Source organism: Syngnathoides biaculeatus, chromosome 14 (assembly GCF_019802595.1).
Source record: "Syngnathoides biaculeatus isolate LvHL_M chromosome 14, ASM1980259v1, whole genome shotgun sequence".
Lineage (NCBI taxonomy): Eukaryota > Metazoa > Chordata > Actinopteri > Syngnathiformes > Syngnathidae > Syngnathoides > Syngnathoides biaculeatus.
The window spans coordinates 21102809-21130178 of NC_084653.1; the positions used below are offsets into that span (position 1 = coordinate 21102809).

The 27370-nt window shown below is 44.7% G+C and overlaps 1 protein-coding gene across 2 annotated transcripts in view; it reads right to left on the reverse strand.

The window, feature by feature from the left end:
* Window positions 1-27370, reverse strand: part of LOC133512594 (neuropilin-2-like) — a 111053-nt gene that overhangs the window by 43574 nt on the left and 40109 nt on the right. For both annotated transcript variants that reach the window (XM_061842375.1, XM_061842376.1), the window contains exons 5-8: window positions 26051-26206; window positions 25798-25967; window positions 18193-18348; window positions 5401-5545 (exon numbers count right to left, since the gene is read on the reverse strand). In XM_061842375.1, the coding sequence (XP_061698359.1) occupies window positions 5401-5545; window positions 18193-18348; window positions 25798-25967; window positions 26051-26206 (627 nt within the window). The remainder of the gene's footprint in view (window positions 1-5400; window positions 5546-18192; window positions 18349-25797; window positions 25968-26050; window positions 26207-27370) is intronic.

The window sequence follows — 27370 nt, forward strand, 5'->3', positions numbered from 1 at the left end:
CGGTCTACAGAGCGCACCGGATTATAAACCTCACCCAGTACATTTGTAAAGGAAATACCATTTGGTACATACATAAGCCTGTGTATAAGCCGCAAGTCCCACATAGAAACACGAGATATTTACAAAAAAAGACGGTACACAGAAAGAGTTTTCTACGTTTTAATACCTTATCTTGTCTTAACATAGCAACATCAGGGTAGCACGAATAAGCCTGGTTAAAAAAAATAAAATAAAATACCGGTATAAAAAAAAAAAACAGCTGCGGCAGCTACAAAGTAGCAACACAGTAGCATAGCACTAACAGAGCCGGTTAAAAAAAACATATCTAAATCACTGAGACGCAGCAGAAACACAGCAGAAACACGCTAGTGCGGCGCTAACAGGGCCGGTTAAAAAAAAATAACCAGCAAAAATCCCTGAGACACGGAAGTAACACAGCAGCAACACGCTAGCACAGCGCTAATGATAACGCAGTGCTAACAGGGCCGGATTAAAAAAAAAATCCTTGGCACATATATTCCACTGGTCTCACTCTTACCTTTTCACTCGAGTGCCCCCTAGCGGCCGTCAGAAAAATGCACAAATCAGCCGCATCACCACATAAATCGCAGGGTTGAAAGCATGTGAAAAAAAAAAGTTGTGGCTTATAGGCCGGAAATTACAGTATATGCAATATCACAAAAACCCCAGGATAATAACCAGGGTGTGTAGGATTTTTATATTCAATGTATACAAAGAAGGACATACACACCGTCCAGTTGCAGTTGTGCAGACACAATGATTTTCCCGAACATGCACATGAAAACCTAAAGCCAGCTAGGAGAATGATAAGCGCGCTATAAACAAATGACTGATAGATGCTGCAGGGCTGACATAAAATGAGATTAAAGATAGAGTGAAGGAAGCCTTGGGGGTGCAGAGGGGTGGGGGGGGGGGACCAAGACTTGGACGAGGCTGTAACAGGTGAAGATTTAAGAGCGGAGATGTGGCGAGAAAATGAGAGCGGGCCAAAGGAAAAATATGACAGAGAGAGCAGAGGCTGAGAGTGGAGGCGATAGATAGAAGCGAGAGAAACGCACGAGCGGGAAGAAAGTGAGCGGCGCCATGGAGACGGAATGGGAGGAAAGTGAGAAAAAGGAGAGCAAGACACATAAAAGTGTGATTTAAGTTAATGGCATGTCACTGTCTGACTGCTTTATGTGCGCCTTTATAGGCCTGCATAGGGCATTATCGCATCCCCATGGGCGCAGTCATAGGTTGTGCGCGTCTTTGTCAATACGTCTGCATCTGGGGAAAGAGACAAAAAGATAGCGCCTTGCTACTTGCAGGTAGGTGACTTTGCTTAGGGTTACTGAGCTCATTATGCTCATTACTGTATTCTAACTTCCATGGCACAAAACATTGGGCTTTGTCAGCCTTCAAATGATTCGGCACGGCAGCTTTTTCATAAAATGAAAATATTTACTCCGACACTTTGCCGGATCGGCGATCGTTCGCACCGGAGATTGCCAGCATCGTGGGGGCGGGGAGGGAAGAAGTACCGGTATCATGAACAATGTTCCCTCTAAGCTGCGCACCTGCACAATTACGCACTTGTAGCACACACGCAGTGCACATGAAAACCGATCCAGCGCAGTGAACAACAGCCTGACTTTTTATTTTAAACACGGCAGCACACGGTCTCTAACAAGATGCTGCTCAGCCACGCATTCTATTTCCTTGTTTACCTGACACCCCCCCCCCCCCGCTCTTAAAGGGGTACACTCAATTACAAACACTGCCCACCACCAGTGCTTTAATTAGAAACACAGTCTGGGCAACGTACAGCAAAGACGAGTTAGACATGTTGCTTATGTTTACTCTAGATAATAATGCCAAAAGTAAAAAAAAAAAATCTTTAATGAATGTTGGAGGATGTGAATAATAATAATAATGAAAAAGGGGTGAAACTGAACGAGATTTTCTCTTGTTTCGAGTAAAAAAGGTGTGGTCTGTAGCCAAAGTAGAAAGGACAAGATGGTGTATAATGTTAAAATTCCACCTTGGCGCAGCCTGATCCAGGATGAAAGCACAGACAACACAAGTGCACAAAAAGCTAATTCTGTATTTTAAGGAGACCTCATAACATTAACCTTACAACTGTTTGGTGGCATCATTCAGCTTTCAACATGCATTGCTAAAGATATTCTGCAAGATATAATTCAGTTTTACACCAATAAAAACAGACGCAGATATCATTGTGGGTTAAAAATAAATAAATGAAACAAAGTTGGAGGCAACATTTCAAATTTATAGTTCACAGTTGGCTTGGTTTGGTTAGCGATCTATTTTTTTTTGTTTGTTGACATTTTCATTGCAAGTTTGCAAAAACACAAATGAGATTTCCTGACGGTAATGTAAATGCTGTAATCTGAATCTTTTAAAGAGGCATGTAACTTCAATGGATGACACCGATCTGACCACGGCGCATACGCCTAATGTTCCTCACAGTGGTCAAAGGGGACGCTCACGGGTTTAGCGTGTTTCCTCAGACACGTCAAAAATTAGAGGGAACGTTGATCATGAATCCCTGGACACTCCCTCAATCCCCCTTTCCTATAGTACATGTTGAGAAAAACACGAAAGCACTTCAAGTACTGGGTATCTAATGTTGCCCAAATCCTCAAGATTTTCTTTTTCAATAGCAGGACTAAAAATGACTGACGCGTATTTTTTTATAGTTGAGTCGATAATCCTTTGGACAGTCATCTTCGACATTTACGCTCCCTGCTTCCATGAGCCTTGGGACGAGATCACAACACTCCAGACTGCGGCCATCTAGGCCACTGGGAGCCAAAGCGCCCGCAAAAACCGTGAGCCCCCCCGACCCACAAAGCCTCTAAACCCACATGCCCACACCACGAGGAGGACTGACACGCTACCCAGCCTCAATCGTTTCAGGGTTAATTGTGTCCATGTTAGTCATGGGAAGGATAAGCGGCCATGTCATGCAATAATTCTATTTTTATTTTTATTCTGCCAAGATGTTCCAGTAAGTGACACAATGTCCCATTTTTTTTTTTTTTTTCAAGATTCCCAGTTTTCAAATATCTTTTTCTTGGTAATAGAGGAACAAATACAGTTTATGGTGGACAGTCCTGACAGACAAAATTTGGACTTTATGAACTGCACACTGCATAAGAACACAGTAGCACAATAATGTATGCCCGGATACCACTGCTGTTTTTTGTTGGATTCATTTATATTTATGACCAAGAAATGTTTATCACACAAAAATTTACCCGGATTATGGCTTCATTAGAGGAACCTGGGATCGACTACAGTAGATCACGTTAGGCCTGCATAGAAATTCAGGTGTTGTTGCTGCTGTATGAATAAAACTATTTTGAAAACTGAAGATCCCACTGTAACGGGTTGCTGCATTTAATGCATACAGTATATGCATATACATATAGTCGTCACCTGAATCATCAAAATCATCAATGTGGGCACTTGCGGCTTTTACACAGGTGTGGCTTATGTATGTACCAAATGGTATTTCCTTTACAAATGTACTGGGTGAGGCTTATAACCAGGTCCGCTCTGTAGGCCGGGAATTACGGTAAGCACCACTATCCTCACTAGAATTAAAATTAAAATTAAAATCCAGGAGCACAGCAGGCCTGAGTGGTCATCAAAAACATTTTTTTCCTAAAAATTACTCTGAATGTCACATTCTGTGCATTTTGAAGACGAACATTGCACTCACCGTATAGTATAGTTTAGTACTCACTGTACACACTGTACTCACTGTAGGAAAATGAAAAAAATGTACATTTTCATTTGTTAAACATTTCAAAACAAACCATTTTTAAAGATGACATGAAAATGTATGAAACGTAAATGTATACTTAAACCGAAGCAGTGATTCTTTTGTGTAACACTACACGGAGCCCGCCTCTGGTTCCCAAACTCTTTTTGGGCAATTTTCTGTAACCCCCAGTTGACTTTTTTTTTTCGGTTTTGGTCGCAGAAAATTTTGATTCACTGATGTTTTGCTGGTCTCCTCCAATGACTGCATCACCGCAATTCCATCCATCCATCCATTTTCTTTGCCGCTTATCCTCACAGGTCACAGGGAGCACTGGAGCCAACTAACCTATCCCAGCTGTCAACGGGCAGGAGGCAGGGTACACCCTGAACTGATTGCCAGCCAATCGCAGGGCACATGGAGACAAACAGCCGGACTCACAATCACACTTGGGGGCAATTTAGAGTGTCCAATTAATTTTGCATGTTTTTGGGATGTGGGAGGAAACCGGAGTTCCCGGAGGAAACCCAGGTAGGCATGGGGAGAACATGCAAACTCCACACAGGTGGGGGTGGGATCGACCCCAGGTCCTAAGAACTGTGAGGCCAACGCTTTACCAACTGATCCAACATGCTGCCTTCCTGCAATTCAATAAATTCAATATTACATCCTGACTGATGGCTGCTCTCAAAGCTCACCCTTATGGCAGATGACACAGTACAAGTGCAGGTGTTCATATACGGCAAAATCAGAGCACAGAAAAGGTGCAATGACTTCTTTTGCTTTCTTTTAACACACACAGTATCACAGTATTGTTAGGGTGTGATTGCGGGTTGTGTGGGCACTGCAATAGGCGCCCCCAGATAAGAGCGTACGCATCTGTCGCTCTTGATGGCCACTACAATGGCAGCAGTGAGAGAACCTAATCTAATAATGATACAGTGAAAAACACACAAACACACACGCGCGCACACACACACTGATTGAAACCTGCACCTTTACTATTCGTAGAACACACAAACGCAGACTCTCTAATTACGTTTTATCTATTTATAGTATTGAGCTGATTATGCTGGTTGAAATCCCGTTTGTTTGCCAGGGCCGCAGATGAAAGCCGAGAGCCCGTTACTCTCTGATGTAATCACCCACACATCACACTCGAGTATTATTCTATTAGGACCGACTGGGCTCGGTGTGTGCGTGCGCGCGTGCGTGGGAGCCCGAGAGGGAGAATATGGAGAGGAACAAGGGAGGGCAAGAGTTTGAAAGCGAACGAGAGTGGGTGTGTTGCATGTGAAAAGGCGAGGATTAATGATGGAAAGCAGGAAAGTATGAAAATAAACTTTGGATGAATCGACCGACGAACAAAACAATGACACCAAAGCGGAGACGTATAAAAAAAAAAAAAAAGATTTATGCACATCTTTTTTACACAGGAAATTCTGAGGCAGTTGTTCTTGTACCGACCCACCTTGTGACCCGACGTTAACATCGGCACGGTGTATCACTCGCTATAAAACCACTAGCATCTTTTTAGAGGAGACCCTCGAGGAGATTGGCCGTAAAACCTCCGTTAAGATCGACAGAAAAAGATGCTTCGTCTTTCTTACCCGTAATCTGACAGCCGTAAAGCTCAAAGCGCAGCGCGATGCCGTTCTTCCACGTCTGGGGTCGGATTCGCACGAAGCGGCCCAGCACCGGCTGAGGGATCCGGTTGAGAACCACCTCCGTGGCGTCGGTATTTGCGTGGAAAACCTACGGAAACAGAGGAGCAGAAGGAATTAGGAAACCAAAGCACATCTGATGGAGATTTTGTGTGAGTTTTGAAGTGTGATCCCCTCAACTACCCCACCCCAAAAAAAAAACCCAAAAGGATCATCGGCATGCGTAAAATACCGTCAAAACAAACCATACGGAGTCAAAAGGGTGTTCACCCGGCAAAAGTAAGAACAGAAGAACGATGGGAAGCCTTCAGGCTGTGATAATATGAATTTAAAACTCCTTGGGAGAGGTAATAACACAGCCGAGACTGCTCAGAAGTCGTCGCCTGACGCGTTTCTTTGGACCGAGGCTTGACTTTTATCCAATTTACACATGTCAAATTTGGTTGCTCGAGTGAATTTTGAGAGTCGTTGATTAAATATACGAAAGTATTCAAAATCATAAAAAGTACTGAAAGCAACTTTGTGGTACTTCCCGCAAAAAATCGAGTGTGGGTCGAAATTTTGATGCTGCATTTTGCGCGCAACCAATTTGTTTTATTTGAAGACCTGTAAAACAACAAACATAAAGATGGGATATCATTTCATGTATGACTAAAAAATCACTGCTTGATAATGTTGGAAAAATACAAGCATACGCTATTATGCATCCATCCTTTAACTGAGCCGCTGATCCTCACAAGTAGGTGATGATAATGGTTATTAATCCATGAGTGCCTTGTGATTTGGCGGCCGCTAGTCCAGGGTAACTGATAGGTTCCAGTTCACCCACAACCAAAGAAAATGGATGGCAAGATGGACACATGTTCTTTATCTAACCTACAGTGAAGAAAATAAGTATTTGAACACCCTGCTATGTTGCGAGTTCTCCCACTTAGAAATCATGGGGGGGTCTGAAATTTTCATCGTAGGTGCATGTCCACTGTGAGAGAGATCGTCTACAAAGAAAAATCAAGAAATCACAACGTATGATTTTTTTTAACGATTTATTTGTGTGATACAGCTGCAAATAAGTATTTGAACACCTGTCTATCAGCGAGGATTCTGACCCTCAAAGACCCGTTAATCCGCCTTTAAAAGTCCACTTCCACTCCATGTATTATCTTGAGTCAGATGGACCTGTATGAGGTCGTTAGCTTCATAAAGACACCTGTCCACCCCATACAATCAGTGAGATTCAACCTTGTAACATGGCCAACACCAAAGAGCAGTCCAAAGACACCAGAAGAGACAAAATTGTACAACTCCACACAGCTGAAAAGAGCGACAGAGAAATTGCCTAGCAGGTTGGTGAAAAAAGGTCCATTGTTGGAGCAATCATAAGATAATGGAAGAAGCTAAACATGACGGTCAATCTCAATCGGAGTGAAGCCCCATGCAAGATATCACCTCGTGGGGTCTCAATGATCCTTAGAATGGTGAGGAATCAGCCCAGGACTACACGACAGGACTTGGTCATTGACCTGAAAAGAGCTGGGTCCACCGTTTCCAAGGTGACTGTTGGTAATAAACTAAGACGTCATGGTTTGAAATCATGCATGGCACGGAAGGTTCCCCTGCTTAAACCAGGAGTCAGGGGAGAAAGGTTTGTGGTCAGAGGAGACCAAAATGGAACTTTTGGGTCATAATTCCACTAACCCTGTTTGGAGGAAGATGAATGATGAGTTTCATCCCAAGAACAGCATCTCTACTGTGAAGCATGGGGGTGGTACCCAATAGAAAATCTTTGGAGGGAGCTGAAACTCTGTGTTTCTCAGCGACAGCCATGAAATCTGTCTGATCTAGAGAAGATTTGTGTGGAGGAGTGGCCCAAAATCCCTGCTGCAGTGTGTGCTAACCTGGTGAACAACTACAGGAAATGTTTGACCTCTGTAATTACAAATAAAAGCTCCTGTACCAAATATTAACATTGGTTTTCTCAGGTGATCAAATACTTATTTGCAGCTGTATCACACAAATTCTTCACAAATTTCTGGATCTTTCTTTTTAGATGATCTCTCTCACAGTGGACCACACACCTACGATGAAAACTTCGGACCCCTCCATGATTTCTAAGTTGGAGAACTTGCAATACAGCAGGGTGTTCAAATACTTATTTTCTTCTCGGTACATAAACAAATGCACATCATCAATGATTTGTGTTCATACTGTGAATTATTTTGTTCCTCTGGCTAGCACGCATGCAGTTAAAAAAAAATACCCAGTGGATGTTCTTGTTTGTTAAACCCTTGCATATACAAAGTCATTGCACCAGCGTGTATTTTATTACGGGAAGCAAAAATAAAGGCTACAGTTAATCATCGCAGCACATATTTATGGTTCATGGTGGTCTGTTCACCACGACAAGATTTATAAATAAGTACTCGCTCGTCAACGCGCCCGCAGACCCAGAGCGTGTTCCGAAATCCACTGTACAAAATCTTCCCTTTGACAAAGAGCAGCGGGAGGGCAAAGGTTAACGTCAAGACACGCACAGTCGCGCAGTCTGAGGCCACCTCGCCTGTCACAAATCAAGGGCGTAAGCGTGCGGGAAAGCGTCCTCTTCTCATGTCCTCTTGAGTTAAACCCGCACACACACACCAGCACGCACACAAAGAAAAACAATCGTTATTTCTTGACACACTGAGTGAGCAAGAGAAACACACACACGCTGTCATCCCAGTCTTAACTGTCTTCCAAACACACTCCACAGAACACACACACCGTCTTTCGACTGCTGGTGCCCTCGGAGCCCCCTCGTACCCCCCACCAAGTGCGCGCACACAAGCACACAAAAATTTTGTCTAACGCACACACACAAAAGGAGATAAAAGACACACTGGATGCAGGCTCCCATTGCCAGAAGTGTTCTTCTCTCTTCTCTGACATCACGACTTAATATTTCTGTCTATATCCGACAGCGTCATATACGTCATGTACGTTTCTGGCCGTCATGCGCGTTGGGCTCGGTTCACACAAACACAGCAGGGCTTCCCATTTTGTATTCGCTGCCTATTCCTGGCTTTTAGTTTGACATCTTCACTCCGTCTCCCTGTCACAATAACACGTTCATCTCTATATAAAATACCACTACAGCTGTTTCTCCTCTGCGCCTCGCTCCGACGTTACAGCCGCCTCGGAAACGACGCGGCGAGAGTGCAGTAAACGCCCATTGACTGGAGCCAAAGGCCTTGTAATTACTTGCTCGGGTGCTCGTTTATAGACATTTGCCTTGTTTTGTTTTGAGCGTTTTGTTGCGGGCGGATTCGTCGTTCCTTCCCGGTCCCGAACCATTAAAACTGCAGGAGCTTTCAGGGGTGAAAAATTGTGAATAAAGCAGCTCTCTGAATTACAAGAGAAGCATCGTGGCGCTGGGCCAACCGGGGGATTGAACCCGCGACCAAATAGGGGTAACCATGTGAAGGCAGACTTGGTGAACCGGTGCCCCTCTAATGGCCTCAATACCAGTTAATTGAGTGAAAATGCCAAGAGGCCCCAAAAGAAGTAATGGCATTGTAATTACAAACGTGTGTGTGTGAGTGTGTCACTTTGCAAAAATGTATAATTACAAAGTCTGACTCTGAGGATTCTGGGCCGGTGGTGGCGTTCTGATTTCCCTCGGTGGCCAGTGAAACACTTCCTCGGTACGCTTGTGTACACAAATACACACGGCGCTTTGTTCGGGGTCACCAAGAAAAGAAAAAAAAAAGCTGAAAATGTAGAGCGGCTTCTACTGTGACAAATGTTGTTTTACAACCACTAAGTAAACGCAAATCCCTTTAGTGGAAGGCTACTGTGCATATTTAACACCGTGAGCTAATGTTGAGTTGTTAATGCTTTTTTTTTTTTTTTTTTTTGGGGGGGGTTCATAAGTTATAAACTGGCGGCACGGTGGCGCAGCTGTAGAGCGTTGACGTCACAGTTCTGAGGGCGGACATTACCACTGGTGACTGTAGTCGACTCGACTGACTTTGGTTCAATTCCCGCAGTGAATATGAGTGGAAACGCTGGCCAGTACACACAGTATGCGCTCTGTGAGTGACCAAATCAGCATGTCAGCCGCGTTAGCCCGAGTTCAGATGTAATAGGCTCCGGCATCCTGGAACCCTGAACAGGAGAAGCCGTTTCGATAATTTACAGTGAAGAAAATAAGTATTTGAACACCCTGCTGTATTGCAAGTTCTCCCACTTAGAAATCACGGAAGGGTCTGAAATTTTCATCGTCGGTGCATGGCCACTGTGAGAGCGATAATTGAAAGAGAAAAATCCAGAAATCACAATGTATGATTTTTTTTTAACGATTTATTTGTGTGATACAGCTGCAAATAAGCATTTGAACACCTATCATCTAGAATTCTGGCCCTCAAAGAAATATTAGTCTGCCTTTAAAAGTCCACCTCTACTCCATGTATTATCCTGAATCAGATGCACCTGTGTGAGTTCGTTAGCTGCATAAAGACATCTGTGCACCCCATACAATCAGTAAGACTCAAACTTGTAACATGGACAAGACCAAAGAGCTGTCCAAAAACACCAGAGACAAAATTGTACAACTCCACACGGCTGGAAAGGGCTACGGAGAAATTGCCAAGCAGCTTGGTGAAAAATGGTCTACTGTTGGAGCAATCATTAGAAAAATGGAAGAAGCTAAACATGACGGTCAATCTCAATCGGAGTGGAGCCCCATGCAAGATATCACCTCATGGGGTCTCAATGATCCTTAGAACGGTGACGAATCAGCCCAGGACTACATGACAGGACTTGGTCAATGACCTGAAAAGAGCTGAGACCCGTTTCCAAGGTGACTGTTGGTAATACACAAAGACGTCATGGTTTGAAATCATGCATGGGACGGAAGGTTCCCTTGCTTAAACCACCACATGTCAAGGACCGTTTTCAGTTTGTCAATGACCATTTGGATGATACAGAGGAGACATGAGAGACGGTTTTGTGGTCAGATGAGACCAAAATTTAACTTTCTGGTCATAATTCCACTAAGCGTGTTTGGAGGAATATGAATGATGAGTTTCATCCCAAGTACACCATCCCTAATGTGAAGCATGGGAGTGATAGCATCATGCTTTGGGGCTGTTTTTCTGCACATCGGACAGGACGACTGCACTGTATTAAGGAGAGGATGACCACGGCCATGTATTGTAAGGTTTTGGGGAACAACCTCTTTCCCTCGGTCAGAGAATTGAAGATGGGTCGTGGCTGGGTCTTTCAACATGACAACGACCCAAAGCACACAGCCAGGAAAACCAAGGAGTGGCTCCGTAAGCAGCATATCAAGGTTCTGGCGTGGCCTAGCCAGTCTCCAGATCTAAACCCAATCGAAAATCTTTGGAGGGAGCTGAAACTCCGTGTTTCTCAGCGACAACCCAGAAACCTGTCTGATCTAGAGAATATCCGTGTGGAGGAGTGGGCTAAAATCCATCATGCAGTGTGTGCAAACCTGGTGAACAACTACAGGAAACGTTTGACCTCTGTAATTGCAAACAAAGGCTACTGTACCAAATATTAACATTGGTTTTCTTAGGTGTTCAAATACTTATTTGCAGCTGTATCACACATGTATATCGTTAAAAAAAATCATACATTGTGAATTCTGGATTTTTCTTTTTAGGGGATCTCTCTCACAGTCGACGTGCACCTATGATGAAAATTTCAGACCCCTCCATGATTTCTAAGTGGGAGAACTTGCAATATCGCAGGGTGATCAAATACTTATTTTCTTCATTGTATAACTAAACTCAACTGTGTGATCGCATTAAGATATTTCATGCATAACCTGCTGTTTGTGTACAAGCATGAGCAAATGTGTTTTTGGCTTTTGCAAGTAAGCATCCAATGCGGGGAGGTATCAGGTGATATGTAGTCAACCCCCAACCCCAACCCCACTCACCGCGCATCCGCTCCAAGGTCTTAAACTCCTCAATTTACTGTTAACAATCTCGAAAATGCTTGGGCAGCAATCATCTAATGGGCTGTGTGTGTTTTTTGAAGGTTTGTTAATGGGCTGATGTTAAAAAGACACAGCTGGCTGATAGCAGGATCTCGACAGAGTTGCGTTCCTTCGGCAGCAATGTAACCCAAGTTTATTTACGCGAGTTGGAAGGGGCTGGAGTCGTACGCTAACGCAGTAGTAAAGTCATAATTACAGTAAATATTTGTAAGCCATAAATATCAGAGGTGGACTTTCAGGGCCTGTTAGGCGTAATATACTGTCTTGAATACAGTACTACAGTGGTGCCTTGGTTCTCGACCATAATCCGTTCCAAAAGGCCAGTTGAAAAGTGAAACGTTCAAAATCCGAAGCGCGTATTGCCATTACAATTAATGGAAAATGAAATAATGCGTTCCAAGCCTAAAAAAAAAAAAAAATTTTTTTTAAGCGTTTTTTTTAAAGGTTTTCCTAAAAATGAACTGCATAGTAGAAATGTTTTTTATTTGCAAAGAAAATACGTTACATGCACAAAAAAATTACTTGCAACTAGAGGTAGGGTTAATGGAACAAAAGAAAAAAGCAATGCAAAACAATCAACTGTTTCAAATGTCTTTGGTGGGGGTGACTCGACCCTTTTTTAACAAAGAACAAATCTAATGCAGACTGTTTCTGCCGTCTTTTGAGCACCTTTCTGAAGTGGCTCATAACAATGTCATTGAAATTTTGCCGTGCTCTGCAACATTCTGCTTTGTTAGGGTCGACAAAATTATGGATGTCCTTCCATTTGGCGTAGATAGCTTTTAATATCTGCACTTGAGACATCCTTCCTGCGTTCAGCCTCATCAGACGGTGATGATCTCCTCCGCCATTTGGCCATGCCATACTTCTTCGACAGCTCAGAGACACGGACACCAGATTCGTATTCGGCTATCAAATCCTTCTTGAAGTCGACAGTTTTACGCACCGCTTTCCTTTTTTCAGCACCACCAGTTCCACTTGCCTTCTTTGGAGCCATGATCGGGGGTTAATATTGATCAATAGGAAGAAAAAATTTCACTACCGGGGACACGTCCACGCGCGTTACATCTTTTCCGTTTTTTTTTCGGGGGTCAGTTCGAATTCACATAACAAATCGTCGTGGGGCAGCTGGTCGGGGCGTTCGAATAACGATTTTTGTTCGAAACCCAATGCAAAAAAAAATCTCAAAATTTTCATTCGAAAACCGATTTGTACAAAAACAGACGCTCGAAAGACGAGGTACTGCTGTACTTTATAAGAAGCACTGACATACATTAACAACATGAATTCTAATATTTGTTCCATGAAATTGTAATCATTGTAATGATTTATTCCTAACTGACTGTTTCCTTCATTTCGTAGCACATGCTACGTGTTTTTGGGTGTCGGATTTTTGTTTTGTCCAATCATATTTCAGTGTCTGTCTGCTCCAGTATTAATCTAATCCCCCTCTATGTAGTTCAGAATCAGTAGTTCTGGCAGAAATAACTAAACTGCTCCAGACGGTGGATGTGGCACAATTCTGTGCTCTTATATAGCAGTTTTTTACAGTATTGATGATTTCTATAGATGCAACTAGAATGGGGGATCTAAGAATTGCCTTAGGGCTGGTAAATCTCCACTGAAGGTCCAGGTAACAAATGCACAGCCTGCCACCGATAAATATGCAGTCATCTTTTCCTTTCGGCTTGTCCCGTCAGGGGTCGCCACAGCGTGTCATCTTCGATGAACGCATATTTGCTTGGCACAGTTTTACGCCGGATGCCCTTCCTGACGCAACCCCTCTGCATTTAGCCGGGGGAGAGAATCAGAATCAGCACCCGGTATTCCCAGTCGGTCTCCCATCCGAGTACTAACCAGGGCCAAACCCGCCTAGCTTCCGAGATCTGACGAGATCGGGCGTTCTCTGGGTACCACGGCCGTAAGCCCCGATAAATATACAGTAAACCCATCAAATTAAAACCAGTAAGCATGGCGGAAACAGAGTATGCCTTCTTGTGCCACGGGATAATCTGGAAATGTTGCATGTCAGGATGGTCATTAACAGAGAACCCGAAGGCCGTGGGTCCAACCTTGAGCCCCGTGACCATGAGCAAGATACTGAACCCCCCCAGTTGCTCGTGATGCTGTCATCAGTCTGTGAATGAGGAAACGGTGTTAAAGCGCTTTGGATGGTTTTTAGCTTCACCAACAATGGTTTCCAGGGAGCCACAACTTCAATTGTTTTGTCTGGCTCTCAAATTGGTCAGCGCCGAACCCGGGCACCATAGATGCAGAGAGCATGAGCAGGAATACAACACGCTCACCTAACTAAAGAGCGGGTGTGTCCGGTTTCCCCGCGTGCGCGCGGTGTCGTGAGCCCTCGGGTCCTTCGCCAGTCAGCCGGCGAGGACCACGGCAGACGCGCTGAATTATTCACCAGTCTGCGATGTGCGTCTTTTGTGAAGACGTGTGTGGACGGAGTTATAAAATAGTAAAACATCCTCCATCTCCTCGCATCTCATCACGCACGCACAGACACAGACGACCGCGCTGCCGTGTGAATATGTTTGTGTTCAGTCCAAATGTTTTATAAAGGAAATGATACATGACTACCTGATAATTTCCCCATTTGTCCTTTTCCTCTCCATTTCCTCACAGAGCGTCTTCATTTATCACGTCTGTTTTGACCTCCGCCTCCCTCTTGATTTCTCCTCAACTCCCAGCCTTCCTCTCCGTGTACTCGCGCTTGTCCTTTTATTTTCTTTCCCCCTCTCTCCTCACCTCCTCGCAGGCTCCGCCGCGGAGGCCAGCGGATCTATCTGGAGACATCTGTGCCGGCAACACCCTCGTCTGCTATTCTCATTATTCCCCTTCTGCTCCCTGGCGCCATTTGCGCTCCCATCCATCCATTCCGTCCTCATCTCGCTCCCAACTACCCCCCCCCTTCCCCCTCCTGTGCACTTCTTTCCAACCTTCTGCCGCTTTGCTTCGCAGGAAACTTTCTACCCCGGGCTTTCCGGCTCACCCCGTCCACTCTATCAGTCCAGCGGACTGCGTGAGCTTTTGTTTGCGTCGCTCTGACTTTCCAGCAAGTAAGTCACAGTTGTTTTCCATACGGTTCATCTGGCTCACATTAAACGCACTGAGTGACATTATCAAACACATTGGCGATCACACAAATCATGAGCGCACGGGACAGTTGAAACTCCCCTGCGGGCTCCCGCACAGATGTTAACATTCGTTCAACTTTGTATTTGCTCGCATTACGCGCTTTTCCTCTCGTGCGTGCGATAAACAATTGCAATTGGGATAAGTGCTTCTTAGCAAGTGTAGAAAACAGCTATTGCTCGTGATATGCCGACCTTCTTTTAATGTTTCTCGCTCATAAAAACCCAAATGGCAACAATTCAGCGAGATTAACGCGCCGTCGTTTAGCGGAGCGGCATAAACTTTCCGATCGAGTTAAGGTAATGGAAAAGCTGAGCGGTGGACAAGAAGGAGGGGAGGATAATGCAAATGAAGATGTGAAGAGGGCGCGTGAGTGGACAACAGGGAGGCCCTTGATGGATGGAGAGATTGAGAGAGAACTCGAGAAGGGGTGAATAAATGAAAATGTCTGGCATGTGGTCACTTTATTAAGGACTTCGATTTTGCTGCACGTGTACGAGCCTGTAGTTGATCTCCGAGGCATCCAGTAAAACACTTATTTTCTCATCTGTCATTCATGTAAAGGTACATTCTCTCAGTAAATGCTTCCATCTGAGCTTGTTGTAATGGGATCCAGACATGAAAAAAAAATCCTTTTGACCACTGCTGTTTAATGATTTATGCATTCTAGACGCTAACGCCACTTCGAATGCGGCTGCTTCGCCGTGTGAGGTACACCAGCTCAGAAGAGCCATCGGGCACAGGCTGATAAAATAATTTCATCAACAGATAAATTGCCACAGGGTTTTCTTTCTCTAGTATATACATCCAAAAATGTTGATTCATCTTTTATAAATTAACACTGCAGCGTTAAAATGGGTGAGGACAGTACAAACTAACAAACGAAAGAAGTAAGGAACCCAAGCCTAACAATTACATGACAATGGCCCAGTAAAAACGTTACTTTTTCAAACATCCACCCATCCATCCATTTTCCTTGCCGCTTATCCTCATGAGGTTCGCAGGCAGTGCTGGAGCCTATCCCAGCTGTCAAAAGGCATGAGGTGGGGTACACCGTGAATTGGTTGCCAGACAATTGCATGGCACATCGAGACCAAGAGTCGGACTCACAATCACACCTAGGGACAATTTATGAGTGTCCAATTAATGTTGCATGTTTTTGAGATGTGGGAGGAAACCGGAGTACCCGGAGAAAACCCACGCAGGCACGGGAAGAACATGCAAACTTCACACAGGCGGGGCCGGGATGGAATCGACGCTTTACCAGCTGAGCCACCGTGCTGCCCTTTTTCAAACATATTTCGGAAAGTTTCAATACAATCCCTCACCATAAGTACCGTCAAAAGTACACCACTACTGAATAGTAAAATGCATATTGGGCCAGGAGTTACCGATGGCAAAGAAACACTCAACTTGATCTCATTGTTAAAACCTGTCATTGTGACATCTTTGCACTTTGCAAGATGTCTTTATTTTCCATGTCAAGTATCATTAATAAACTGACTTGACAATTATTTTCATTTTGTGTCTTCACAGTTGAAAACCCTTTTTGTTATGTTGACTCGGGCAAGTGGTCACACCCGACAATTCTGATTGCAAATCCTTACATGTGTTTTCAACATGGAGTTTGGCACAGCCACGGTGTTTGTGATCAGTGGCCGTATTCTGGAATGAGCAACCCGCCCCAAAATACTGAGTGAAATTAAATAATATTAGGTAATAGCATGATAAAAATTGGATCCAAGCGGGGTGAAACAGTTGGCGGAAGGTGTCTGGTGTGTTATGTGACAGAAGAATCCCCACTAGGATGAAGGGCAATGTTTATGAAACAGTGGTGAGGCCGGCCATGATGTACGGATTAGAGACTGTGGCACTGAAGCAGAACTGGAGGTGGCAGAAATGAAGATGTTGAGGTTCTCTCTTGGAGTGAACAGGTTGGATACGATTGGAAATGAGCTCATTAGAGGGACAGCCAAAGTTGGATGTTTTGGAGACAAGGTTAGAGAGAGCCGACTTCGATGGTATGGAAGTGTCCAGAGGCCGGAGAGTGAGTATGTTGGTAGAAAGGTGCTGAGGATGGAGCTGCCAGGCAAAAGAGCGAGAGGAAGACCAAAGAAAAGGTTGACGGATGACATAAGGACAGTGGGTGTTAGAGAGGAAGATGCACGAGATAGGCTTAGATGGAAAAAGATGACACGCTGTGGCAACCCTAATAGGACAAGCCGAAAGGAAAAGAAGAATACCATGATAAAAATCGGCATTTGTAATGCTGAATAACCAGAGCCGAACAAGTGCACTGCAGTAGAATTTTATGTTGTTTATCATCCAGCTCCCTGGTGATGCACACTCACAGTACGGCAAGTGAGAAGGCACACATTCAAAAACGTCCTTGAGTGCTCAGGGCCCCTCCAACATGGTTGCAACATACAGTGTGTGTGTGTGTGTGTATTTATACAAGACAAGGGAGAGATATTATCACCATGTAAAGCCCTCCCCCGAAAACGTGAGTAACACATGCAGGCCCCATCTGCGTCGCTGTCATCAGTGAGCTGTGAAACAGCTTTCCACGGCTACGCGGAATGAAGCGGGATTACGGGCGCTGGTACCAACCACAAAACGTCATCATCAAACTTGGTTCTTTCCATTTAGATGCTGAGTCACTCGAATGCTTCGGCGATGAAAAATTCAATCTGCGTAGCCTGATTACCATCTCTCGATATGATGTTTGTCTCTTTAACTTTCCTTTTTTAAGAAACCCTTAAAAGAAGCGACGCCTTTATCGATTCCCCGGCCGTCTCGGACCTTTTTGAGTCTTCATCTCACAAAAGGAGCCAGAAGCCTGTGACTGCTTCTCGAGACTTTGAAGCGCATTTTGCACGGATGTTTCCGCGAGCGAGCGGCTTTGCATGAGTGTTCCTGAAGGGTTTGCAGGCGAGCGCTTGACATGGTGTTAGACCGCAAGACAAAATGTGTGGACCGCTAGCACAGGAGGAACGTCGATGATGGCGAAAACAGCCGCAACCGCTGGACCAGTCCAGTGCAGGAATGCTTTTCCCATCAAACCGCAGTGGCAGCGAGTTTAAGACCTCTGACACCATCTGCTTGTATTCGCCACAGCATCCCTTGACTGAAATGGAACTCGGATGCTTCGACGCGTCAGAGGAGCATCTTAGAAAAGTGTTCTCTCGGGCTGACAATAATCAGAACTTTTTTTTTACAAGTAAATAACATTAACCAGATGTGATGGGAAAAGCAGATTGCGCCGTGTGGTCACATGCAGTGATGTAAGGTATCATTAGGAGTTTGGCGACCTGCGCCCGGTCATTAAAAAGCCCTAAATTAAGACAAATGAATGATGGTGGCTGTAATTTCAGACAGACAGGTGGGATTTTTTTTGGATTGCGGTCAACTTGTTGCTGAATATTCCGTCTCATATTTCTTTCAGCCATTAGCACATAAACCCATGTCAAAGCCTCTGTGTCATCCAATATTACGCACACTATTTGTAGTTGACATTCTTCCGACCCGTGCTCTTGAGGGAGGCGGGGGGATTATGAGAGAGTGGGTGGGCTAAGGTCTCAGCCTACCTTGTGATTCTTGCCGTGTCTGTAAACCATCCAGTCCTCGCCATTGGTGCTGACCTCTAGCTTGAAAGTGGTCACATAGTACGAGTTTTGCGTCTCCTTGGAAATGGCGCCCTGCATGGCGATGCCCGTGATCACCTTCAAAGTGTAGAGGTCCACCTGTGTGTGCAGATCGTGGAAGAAATTAAAATCTGCATCAACATAAAACTGGGCTGATAAGTTATTGAGACCCCCAGAGGATGACAAATTACACTCTGCTGGGGAGGAGGGGGATAAGAACATGTGGGATTTTCCACATTAAACTTGGTTTGACATTACAGCTTCTGGCCCTGCATAGACGCGGCACATTTATGCAAATGTTGAACCACATTTTATGGCAAACATCACTGGAAGATAACCTCCCCATTATTATAAATGGGCATATGTATTAGAAAACCTGTAAGAGGTTGCACACAAACAAACAATCCACCCACAACACGACTCCTTGGCAGATAAAACTTGCCCTCGTGGAAAGCGAGGTGACGTGAACATAAAAAAAAAAACGTCCTGCATCTTAATTTGCACTAATCTATATTTAATCAAATTGAAATTCAAGTCCTAGACCCTGAATCCTCACTCTGTCAACAGGTCCTCGCAATTAATGTCTTAAAAGTGGGAAGACAGCTCGGAGACAGACATAAACATGCAAATGCAGACATCAACGATTCAGCGTCCATCTCTCACCTTCGCCATTCTCCTTTATGCGCCTCATCGCACGTTCCGCCTTTGCTTTTTTTTTTTCTCTCCTTTGGCAGATCGATAGCGATGACCAAGGGCTCATTTTAATTTCCTGCCATACAATAGTTATAATCACCTCTCCAGCCTGATTGCGGAAGCCGCGTTGCGTGCGCTGCCTCCTGTTAATATACGTGGCATTTTACCTGAACCGCCATTTTGACCTTGTGTCTACTCTTTGTCTGAACTCTTTATGAATTAGGGACATCTCGTAGTGTAGGCTAGCCCGGGCTCAGAAAGTAAAGCCTCACAATGACTTTCAGTAACCTTGTAAAACAATTTTAATATGAGCTACAAAGGAGGATTTATTTCATTTATTGCATTATCAAAAGGTTAGCCAATAATGTGAAAGGTGTGGGCCACAACATTATACAGAACATCTGTGTGGTAAGAATATGTCATGTTGCACAAAGCAAGCTGAAAATACTACCATTTATAATTGTTTTTCAAGAGATTATTTTATATTTATGGCCTGGAAACATTTTTAAAAAAATTACTGTAACTCGGACAACATTATGCAAGAACGAACTGTGCAAATGTACACATTTTACACAAGCGTTTAAAGGTCCACTGTCATGAAATGCATGATTTTTAGTATGTTATTAATGAAAAAACTGCAGCCGGTATGGACATGGGTATTTTTTTTCCCCCACCACAAAACATGATTTTGATGTTTATGTCTTTTTGTAACTCCAGCCATGAAAATCCTCTCGAGGGATTTGTTTTTGAGAAGAAGCAGGAAGTGACGTACAGGGCAGTACCGCACTCAAGCGGACTCGTTTATTTCCATTAGTTTTGCCTGGGGAAAGGTAGCTCTTTGTTCCTTCATGTTAGCCAAAATGCCAGCTCGTTGCATTGCTCGTGTGTTTATACTAGTTTTACCTGCTGGAAGTTAAAAGTAGTATTGTTCTTTTAGTATTTAGTATTGTTCCATTGCTCCTTTGTGTTAGCCAAAACTGGCTTTTTGTATTGCTGGATATTGCTCGAACAGTCGGGAGGATAGATTCGCTCTTCGTACTTTTCCAAAAGACCCGGTTCGTTGTGAAAAATAAATTGCACAGGTGCACAGGACGAGAGCTTCGTGGGTTCCAAATGACAGGTAGGTGTGTATACAGCTACTGAAAAAAATAATAATTTGGGAGGGGGGGGGACTTATTCCTCTCAGAATGTAAAAAAAGAGCCGCGCACCCAAGTAAGGGGTGCTCAATGTGTCGATATACCCATTGGTGCCGAGCACAGCTTCGGTCGGTGTGGCTCATTTCGGCGCCGAGCTGGGGTGGCTCATCGTGGGGCCGAGCCGGGCCAGGGTGGCTCAACATGGCGTCGTCGTCGGTTGTTTTTATCACCGCCGCGCGGAGGTGGATCGTGCGGGGAGGTGGTTTGGCTGCATGCGGTTTGGCCGTGAGCCGCATATCATCTAAATATGGGTCAAAACGTTAGGCTAATATTGCCACGGTCACTTCACTCGGTTGTGAGATGTTCTCTTCTTCGAAAAGAGCTTCTGTGTCAGAAGGGGCGTGTCCCATAGTAGGGGCCACGTCACGGACAGGAGATGCAGCCAATATGGCCACCACTTGGATGTGGAATAACACTTCCGTAACTTTGAGCATGGATGATGCGCTCTCTGCTCATATTTATTTTTTCGTATTTACATTCAAGTGAATAATGGTATATGTATTTTTCATTACAATATCTATTTTAGAATGTTTATAGGGATGACACTTGGGCTTTAAATTCCAATTGTGCGGAAAACCAAAGGCCGGCATTTAGAAAAGGACGATGACAATGTGACTGCAAACAACAACACTCGAGATGTTGGAAGCATAAGCTCAGTCACAATGTGTGATTGTGATGTGTATATTATGCATGTGAGTGCTGAGCGGCCCACCAGGGTACAACACGCCCCCCCCCCCATGGGAGGTAAAATGCTCCATTTGTTACCTGTCAGGAAGACAGGTGTTTTAGACTACTCCCACCTCACACACACACACTTGCTCACTTAGGGCCAGACAGAGATCCACCAAGACACGTAATCGATAGTCCTGAGCCGAGGAGAAGAATAGATAAGAGGGGGTGAGAAGAGGTGAGGAGTGAGTGAGATGCAGAAAAAAAAGAAAGGAGGTGAAGACCAAATAGGAGCTGGAGCAGAGCGGTAGAGACGGATGCTAAGTGAAGCTTCCCTGGAATGAACACTCATCAATCACACAACTGTTGGAATAACGCAGCCACCGGCACTCGCATCATCAATCTGCACCGAGCCTCACACTGGACCACAATGCGGGAGCAATAACAATAGAAAGAGCTGAATAGTACCGAGCCAGTTTCGTAGTGCCTATTAAAGCTAGAATTTTCTTGATTGAATTTCCTGTGGCCGCAGTTCATGCAAATGGCAATGTAACTGAGGTCAAACCAAACATTCGCAGACTTGGGCGGTACGACCAAAATTTGGGACCGGACACGGACATGTATGGTTTTCTTGGGCGCTGCGTGAACTGCCGCGTCTCGGATGTGGCAATTTCGCGGAAACTGTGTCAAAGAGACTTTTATTGGTTGGCACTGCAAAGCAAGCTTCAGCCGCATGGACATGCAGACGGACATACGTGCATGGACACACACACAAACACACACACACACACAGATGCACAAGGTGCAAGATTTAAGTACCGGACAGGCATGATGGCATTTACGACAGCTGCTTGTCAAGACAGGAGCCGTTTCCTCGCTCACACACACACAGCAAGACACAACCGCATACGGCTACACAGCGCCGGGTGTTAACACAAGGAAACAGCTGAGGGTCTCAATGGAACGCAGCAGCCTCACAACAATGCGACTGGTCAGCAGCAGAGACAGACGGAAAGACAACATGCGAGCCTCGCCTACATTTCCAGCCGACTGTCACAAACTGTCACAGTCCGATGAATGAACGAGTGTCACGGTCATCATGACATGCAAACGTGAGCCGAACACATTGGAAGGAAGGAGCAAGCACGGAACTATTCATGTACGACTACTTTTATATTTTGACAAATATATCGGCAAAGAGCAGTTAAAGGTCCACTGTCATGAAATGTATGATTATTAGTACGTTATTAATGAAAAAACGGCAGCCGGTATGGACCCAGCCCTATTTTCACCACAAAACATGATTTTCACATATATGGATTTTTGTAACTCCTGCCATGAAAATCCTCTCGAGAGATGCTTTCGAGAAGAAGCAGGAAGTGACCTACAGGGCAGTAGCACACTCAAGCGGCCTCGTCTGTTTATACTAGTTTTACCTGCTGGAAGGTAGCTCAGTGCTCCTTCGTGTTAGCCAAAATGCCGGCTTGTTGCATCGCTGGATATTGTTCAAACACTCGGGAGGATGGATTTGCTCTTCATACTTTGCCTCAAGATCCGGTTCGTTGTGAAAAATGGATTGCACAGGAGAGAGCTTTGCGGGTTTCCAAATGACAGGTAGGCGTGTATACAGCTACTAAAAAAAAAAAAAAATAAAATTGTTGGTGGGGGACGCAATCCGTAAGACGGGTGCTAAAAGTGTCGATGTGCGACCCCTGCCAAAGCTGTGATCGGCGGACGCGGCGCCGCCGGGGTGGCTCATCATGGCACCTGGCTGCGGTGGCCCATCTACGCCGCGGAGGTGGATCGGACAGGGAGGCGGTTTGGCCACGGCGTCACCGTCGCTCGGTGGATCGGCCAAGGAGGTGGTTTAGTCGCATGCAGTTTGGCCGTGATCCGCATATCACCTATATATGGCTCGAAACGATAGGGTAATATTGCCCCGGTCACGTTACTTGGTTGTCAGATGTTTTCTTCTTCGAAAAGAGCTTCCGTTGTCAGAAGGGGCGTATTCGTCTCCCATAGTAGGTGGCACAGCGTGTTTTCAATGGCGAATGTCCCAGTGTGACGTCACAGACAGAAGATACAGCCAATGTGGCGACCACTTGGATGTCGAATGAGACTTCCGCAACTTTGCGCATGGATGACGCGCTCTTCGCTCATATTTATTTTTTCGTATAGACATTGAAGTGAATCATGTTATATGTATTTTTCATTACAATATGTACTTTAGAATGTTTATAGGGATGACACTTGACCTTTAAGTGTAATCCATTATCTGTTTGGACACTAAGACAGGAAGAAAGTGCAGACTGATGGGACCTTGACCTCATACTATGTTTTGGCTGCAGTCCCTTCCTGTGATTCATGCGGCAGACGTTGGCCACAGTCGAGTGCTGACATTTGCTCCCGCGTTTCTATTCCATTGAACTTGTTGTTCACATCAATCGTTGTTTTAACACAGCTGTTTTAGAAGCTGAAGCCAGTACGTCTATACATAAGGCAGCCAATCTTATGAGCAAAAACATGTCTCCTGAATAAATGTAAAGGAGTCCATCCATTGGAATGAGACTGCAGAGAGCCTAAGGCATGCATGCATGAACAGGTTTTTTGTTGTGATATTTTCATCAGGGAATATGGTATGTGAATGTTTGCCATTTACTTATTCCTTCCTTTGTTATGAAAGTGCAACCATGCCCCAGAAATCAATTAATTACAGACGCACGGCTGCATAGACATCCTCGTGATTTTCTCTCTCAAGTGGGGAAGTTGAAACCTGCATCGTCATTTATTTTTCCAGATTGAGATGGGTGCTTCCATTTTAGGCCGTAAACAAATAAAATGGGTTGGAAACATGAACAACAACATAATAAAAATCTGGACAAACAAATCCACGTCGTTCAGTGGAATGACTCTCAAATTCTAACATTCAAGTGTGCTCCATTCACAAAGTTGCGGAAAACTCATTCGACATCCAAGTGGTCGTCATATTGGCTGCTTCTTCTGTCCATGACGTCACACTGGGACAGTCACCACTGAAAACCCGCTGTGGCCCCTACTATGGGACATGCGCCTTCAGACACGGAAGCTCTTTTTGAAGAAGAGAACATCTCACAACCGAGTGAAGTGACTGGGGCGATATTAGCCTATCGTTTCGAGCCATATTTAGATGATATGCGGATAACGGCTAAACCGCATGCACCCAAACCACCTCCCCGTCCAACCCACCTCCGCGCGGCGGTTATAAAAACAACCCGCCCGCGAGCAACGACGACCCCGCGACGAGCCGACCCGGCCCGTCTCGGCGCCACGATGAGCCACCCTAGCTCGGCGCCGGAATGAGCCACCCCGGCTGCAGCTGTGATCGCAGTGGACGAGGCACAGCTTCGGCAGTGGCTCGCCGACGGGTATAGCGACACATTTAGCACCCCTGACTTAGGTGCGCGGATCTTTTGCAACATTCTGAGAGGATTACGTTCCCTCCCTCCCAAACGATTATTTTTTATTTTTTTTAGTAGCTGTGTATACACACCTACCTGTCATTTGGAACCCACGAAGCATTCGTCCTTTGCACCCGTGCAATCCATTTTTCACGATGAACTGGGTCTTTTTGAAAAGTACGAAGAGCGAATCTATCCTCCCGACTTTTTTTTAGTAGCTGTATACATGCCTACCTGTCATTTGGAAACCCGCAAAGCTCTCTTCCTTTGCACCTGTGCAATCCATTTTTCACAACGAACCGCATCTTGAGGCAAAGTATGAAGAGCGAATCCATCCTACCAAGTGTTTGAGCAATATGCAGCGTTACAATAAGCCGGCATTTTGGCTAACACGAAGGAACAACGAGCTACTTTCTAGCAGGTAAAACTAGTATAAACAGACGAGACCGCTTGAGTGCACTACTGCCCAACTTCCTGCTCCTTCTCAAAAACAAATCCGTCGAGAGGATTTTCATGGCAGGAGTGACAAAAACCCATATGTCAAAATCATGTTTTGTGGTGAAAAAACGGATGGGTCCATACCAGCTGTCGTTTTTTTTCATTAATAACATACTAAAATCATGCATTTCATGACAGTGGCACTTTAAGGCAGTAATAAAATCACAAATATAGCATAAAATTAAATAAAACAAAACACTTCTATGCCGTTAATGCAAATCGATTCAATGAAAAACAGTTAAGAATAGTGTGACAACATATTCTTGCAGTAACCTCCAAGTGTCATGTGTGCCTACAGTAATGTTGTAAACTGAGCACTTCCTGTACTAGTACCCTGAAATGAAACGCGTTCAAGCTTAGATGTCCACGGGTTATGGGATACAAATACAACAGCAGCAATTCAACATTTTCGTGGAAACATGTTATGTTTTGAGATTAAAGGATAAACAATACCCTCCTGGCTGATTACTCGCAATAATGTCATTATAAATGCTTTATAAATGAATGAAGATCTCGTAAATCATATAATATGAAGCAGACTCGGGCTGCCTTTGAGAGGCTAAGGGAAGGTGACACCAACAAGATAATCTATTGTTTACAGAAGGGGGTGTCACGAAGGAGGGTCCCGTTGGCTGCGCCGAATCCATTTCTGTCTGAGCGGTGCATGAACCCTCACACTCCCCTTCCTCCCCATGAACCAGACAAGCTCATAACTCAGGCTTGGCAAGTGGCTGGCACAAAGTTGGCACTGTGATGGAACACAGTAAACAATGCCTTACTGAGGCATCGAGCTGCTAAACCTTGATAACACCGCGCCACCCACTCTCGCTCTCTCCGTCCTACTGATACAAATATAGCCATTCCGTGTTATTATGTGTGACCTGCCAGCGCAAGGACAAATACGCTGCTCAAATAACAATGCAAACTCGTTTCAGTTCAGATTTCTATTTTGATAGCGAGAGGATTCTGCAATTCAGGAATGTGGTCGCACTCAGGTGCTTTTGGAATGGAAAAAATAACTTTTGCCAGACTGGAAAAAGCTCGTTTGCCTTACCTGTATGTACTCTCTGTTGCTGTCCTCGTTGGGCGTCCATCCGTTGTTGTTGTAGTTGAGTCTGGCCTGATGCGGCAGCCAGTTTTCGTCATAAAAACTCGATGAAGCCGTGATTTGTTCATCGGTGATCTTTCCAGATTCCATGCCAAACGCATTACTGCAATGGAAGGCTGCAAGAAAAGCAAATATTAAGTATTGGAATTTGTTTTGCAAACGGGGGAGAAAAAAAATGACAAACTTTTCACCAACTTACTCTCGCTGACTTCCTTGTGGGTCATGTTGTACCGCGCCGAGAAGCCGTCCTTAGCCACAGCCATGTCAGTGTGGAAGGACAGAGAGAGGATCCCGGTTGATGAATGGATCTCTGGCGGTACCATGGTTCCACAATACCGACCAATCAGTGGGCCCACTGGGGATCAGAACGAGGGAAACACTTTCAATCAATTCTGACATGAACAATGTCTATACCTTCACAATAAGAATCCATTAAATGTTTTCAAGAAAATGAATTAATTCCTTTCACCGAGTGGGCACTTTAGCACGACATTTACACCTTGACGTAGTGAGCAACTGACACTGTAGTGATGCACTCGCCTGAATTCGGTACTCGGTGTCATGTTCTCAGTTTTGCTTGGGTTGGTTTTGTTTTTCCCGTCTTCCATGTTTTGTGCTCTGATTTTGTGGCTTGTGTCCACCTGTTGGTGTTTGCCCGCCTCCCTTGTGTTGACCAATCAGCTCCCTCCAGACACTCGTTTCCTGTCCAGGTGTTTCTCATTGTCTTAGTTTAGTAGTTTCAGTTCTTTTTGGTCCATTGTCCTCGTCACAGGTTGCTTTGTTTTTGAAAGTCATGTCGAGTTTCTAGTTGAGGTTAAATCATACATTGTTACTTTGAGAATTTGGGGTTGTTACGTTGTTAAGTTGTTTTTAGAGTCAAAGAATTTTGAGATTCCTCTACTCCTGCCTTGGTTCCCTGCTTCCCTGCATTCAGGTCCTCCACACCTTCACCATGGATAGGTTTCCAATGATGCCATCTTGTGTATCGTAGAGGTCAGAGAACTCAGGTGAAAGGTAAAGCGTGAAGTTTTTTTCCATCATTAATTTATCCGATTGGTCTAAGGACTGTGGTGACGTCATTGGAAACCTATCCATTCCCAACCGTGACGCTACGAGTGATGCCTTTAATTGAAGACTAATTGTCCTTTGGTGTGAATGTGAGCGTGAATTGTTGCCCGTCTCTCTTTATGGCCTGTGATGAACAGCTGACCAATCCAATGCCAAAAAGTTGGCATGGATCGGCTCCAGTTTACAAATGGAGAAGAGAAAATGGAAACATTGGCTTTACAGACCCACTTGTGGCTAGCTAATTAACTGAGTGAATAAAGCTAACACTAGCTAACGATGCTGACAGAACTAGTTTAGAAAACACATTGACGTACCTGTCAACTCGTACGGTTTAGCCGTACTTCATACGGATTTTATGGTGAATCTTACGTATACGGCCGTATATCACAAATCTTACGGATTATTACAGCATTATTGCAATGTCAATATGGATGGATGCTGTAATTTCGAG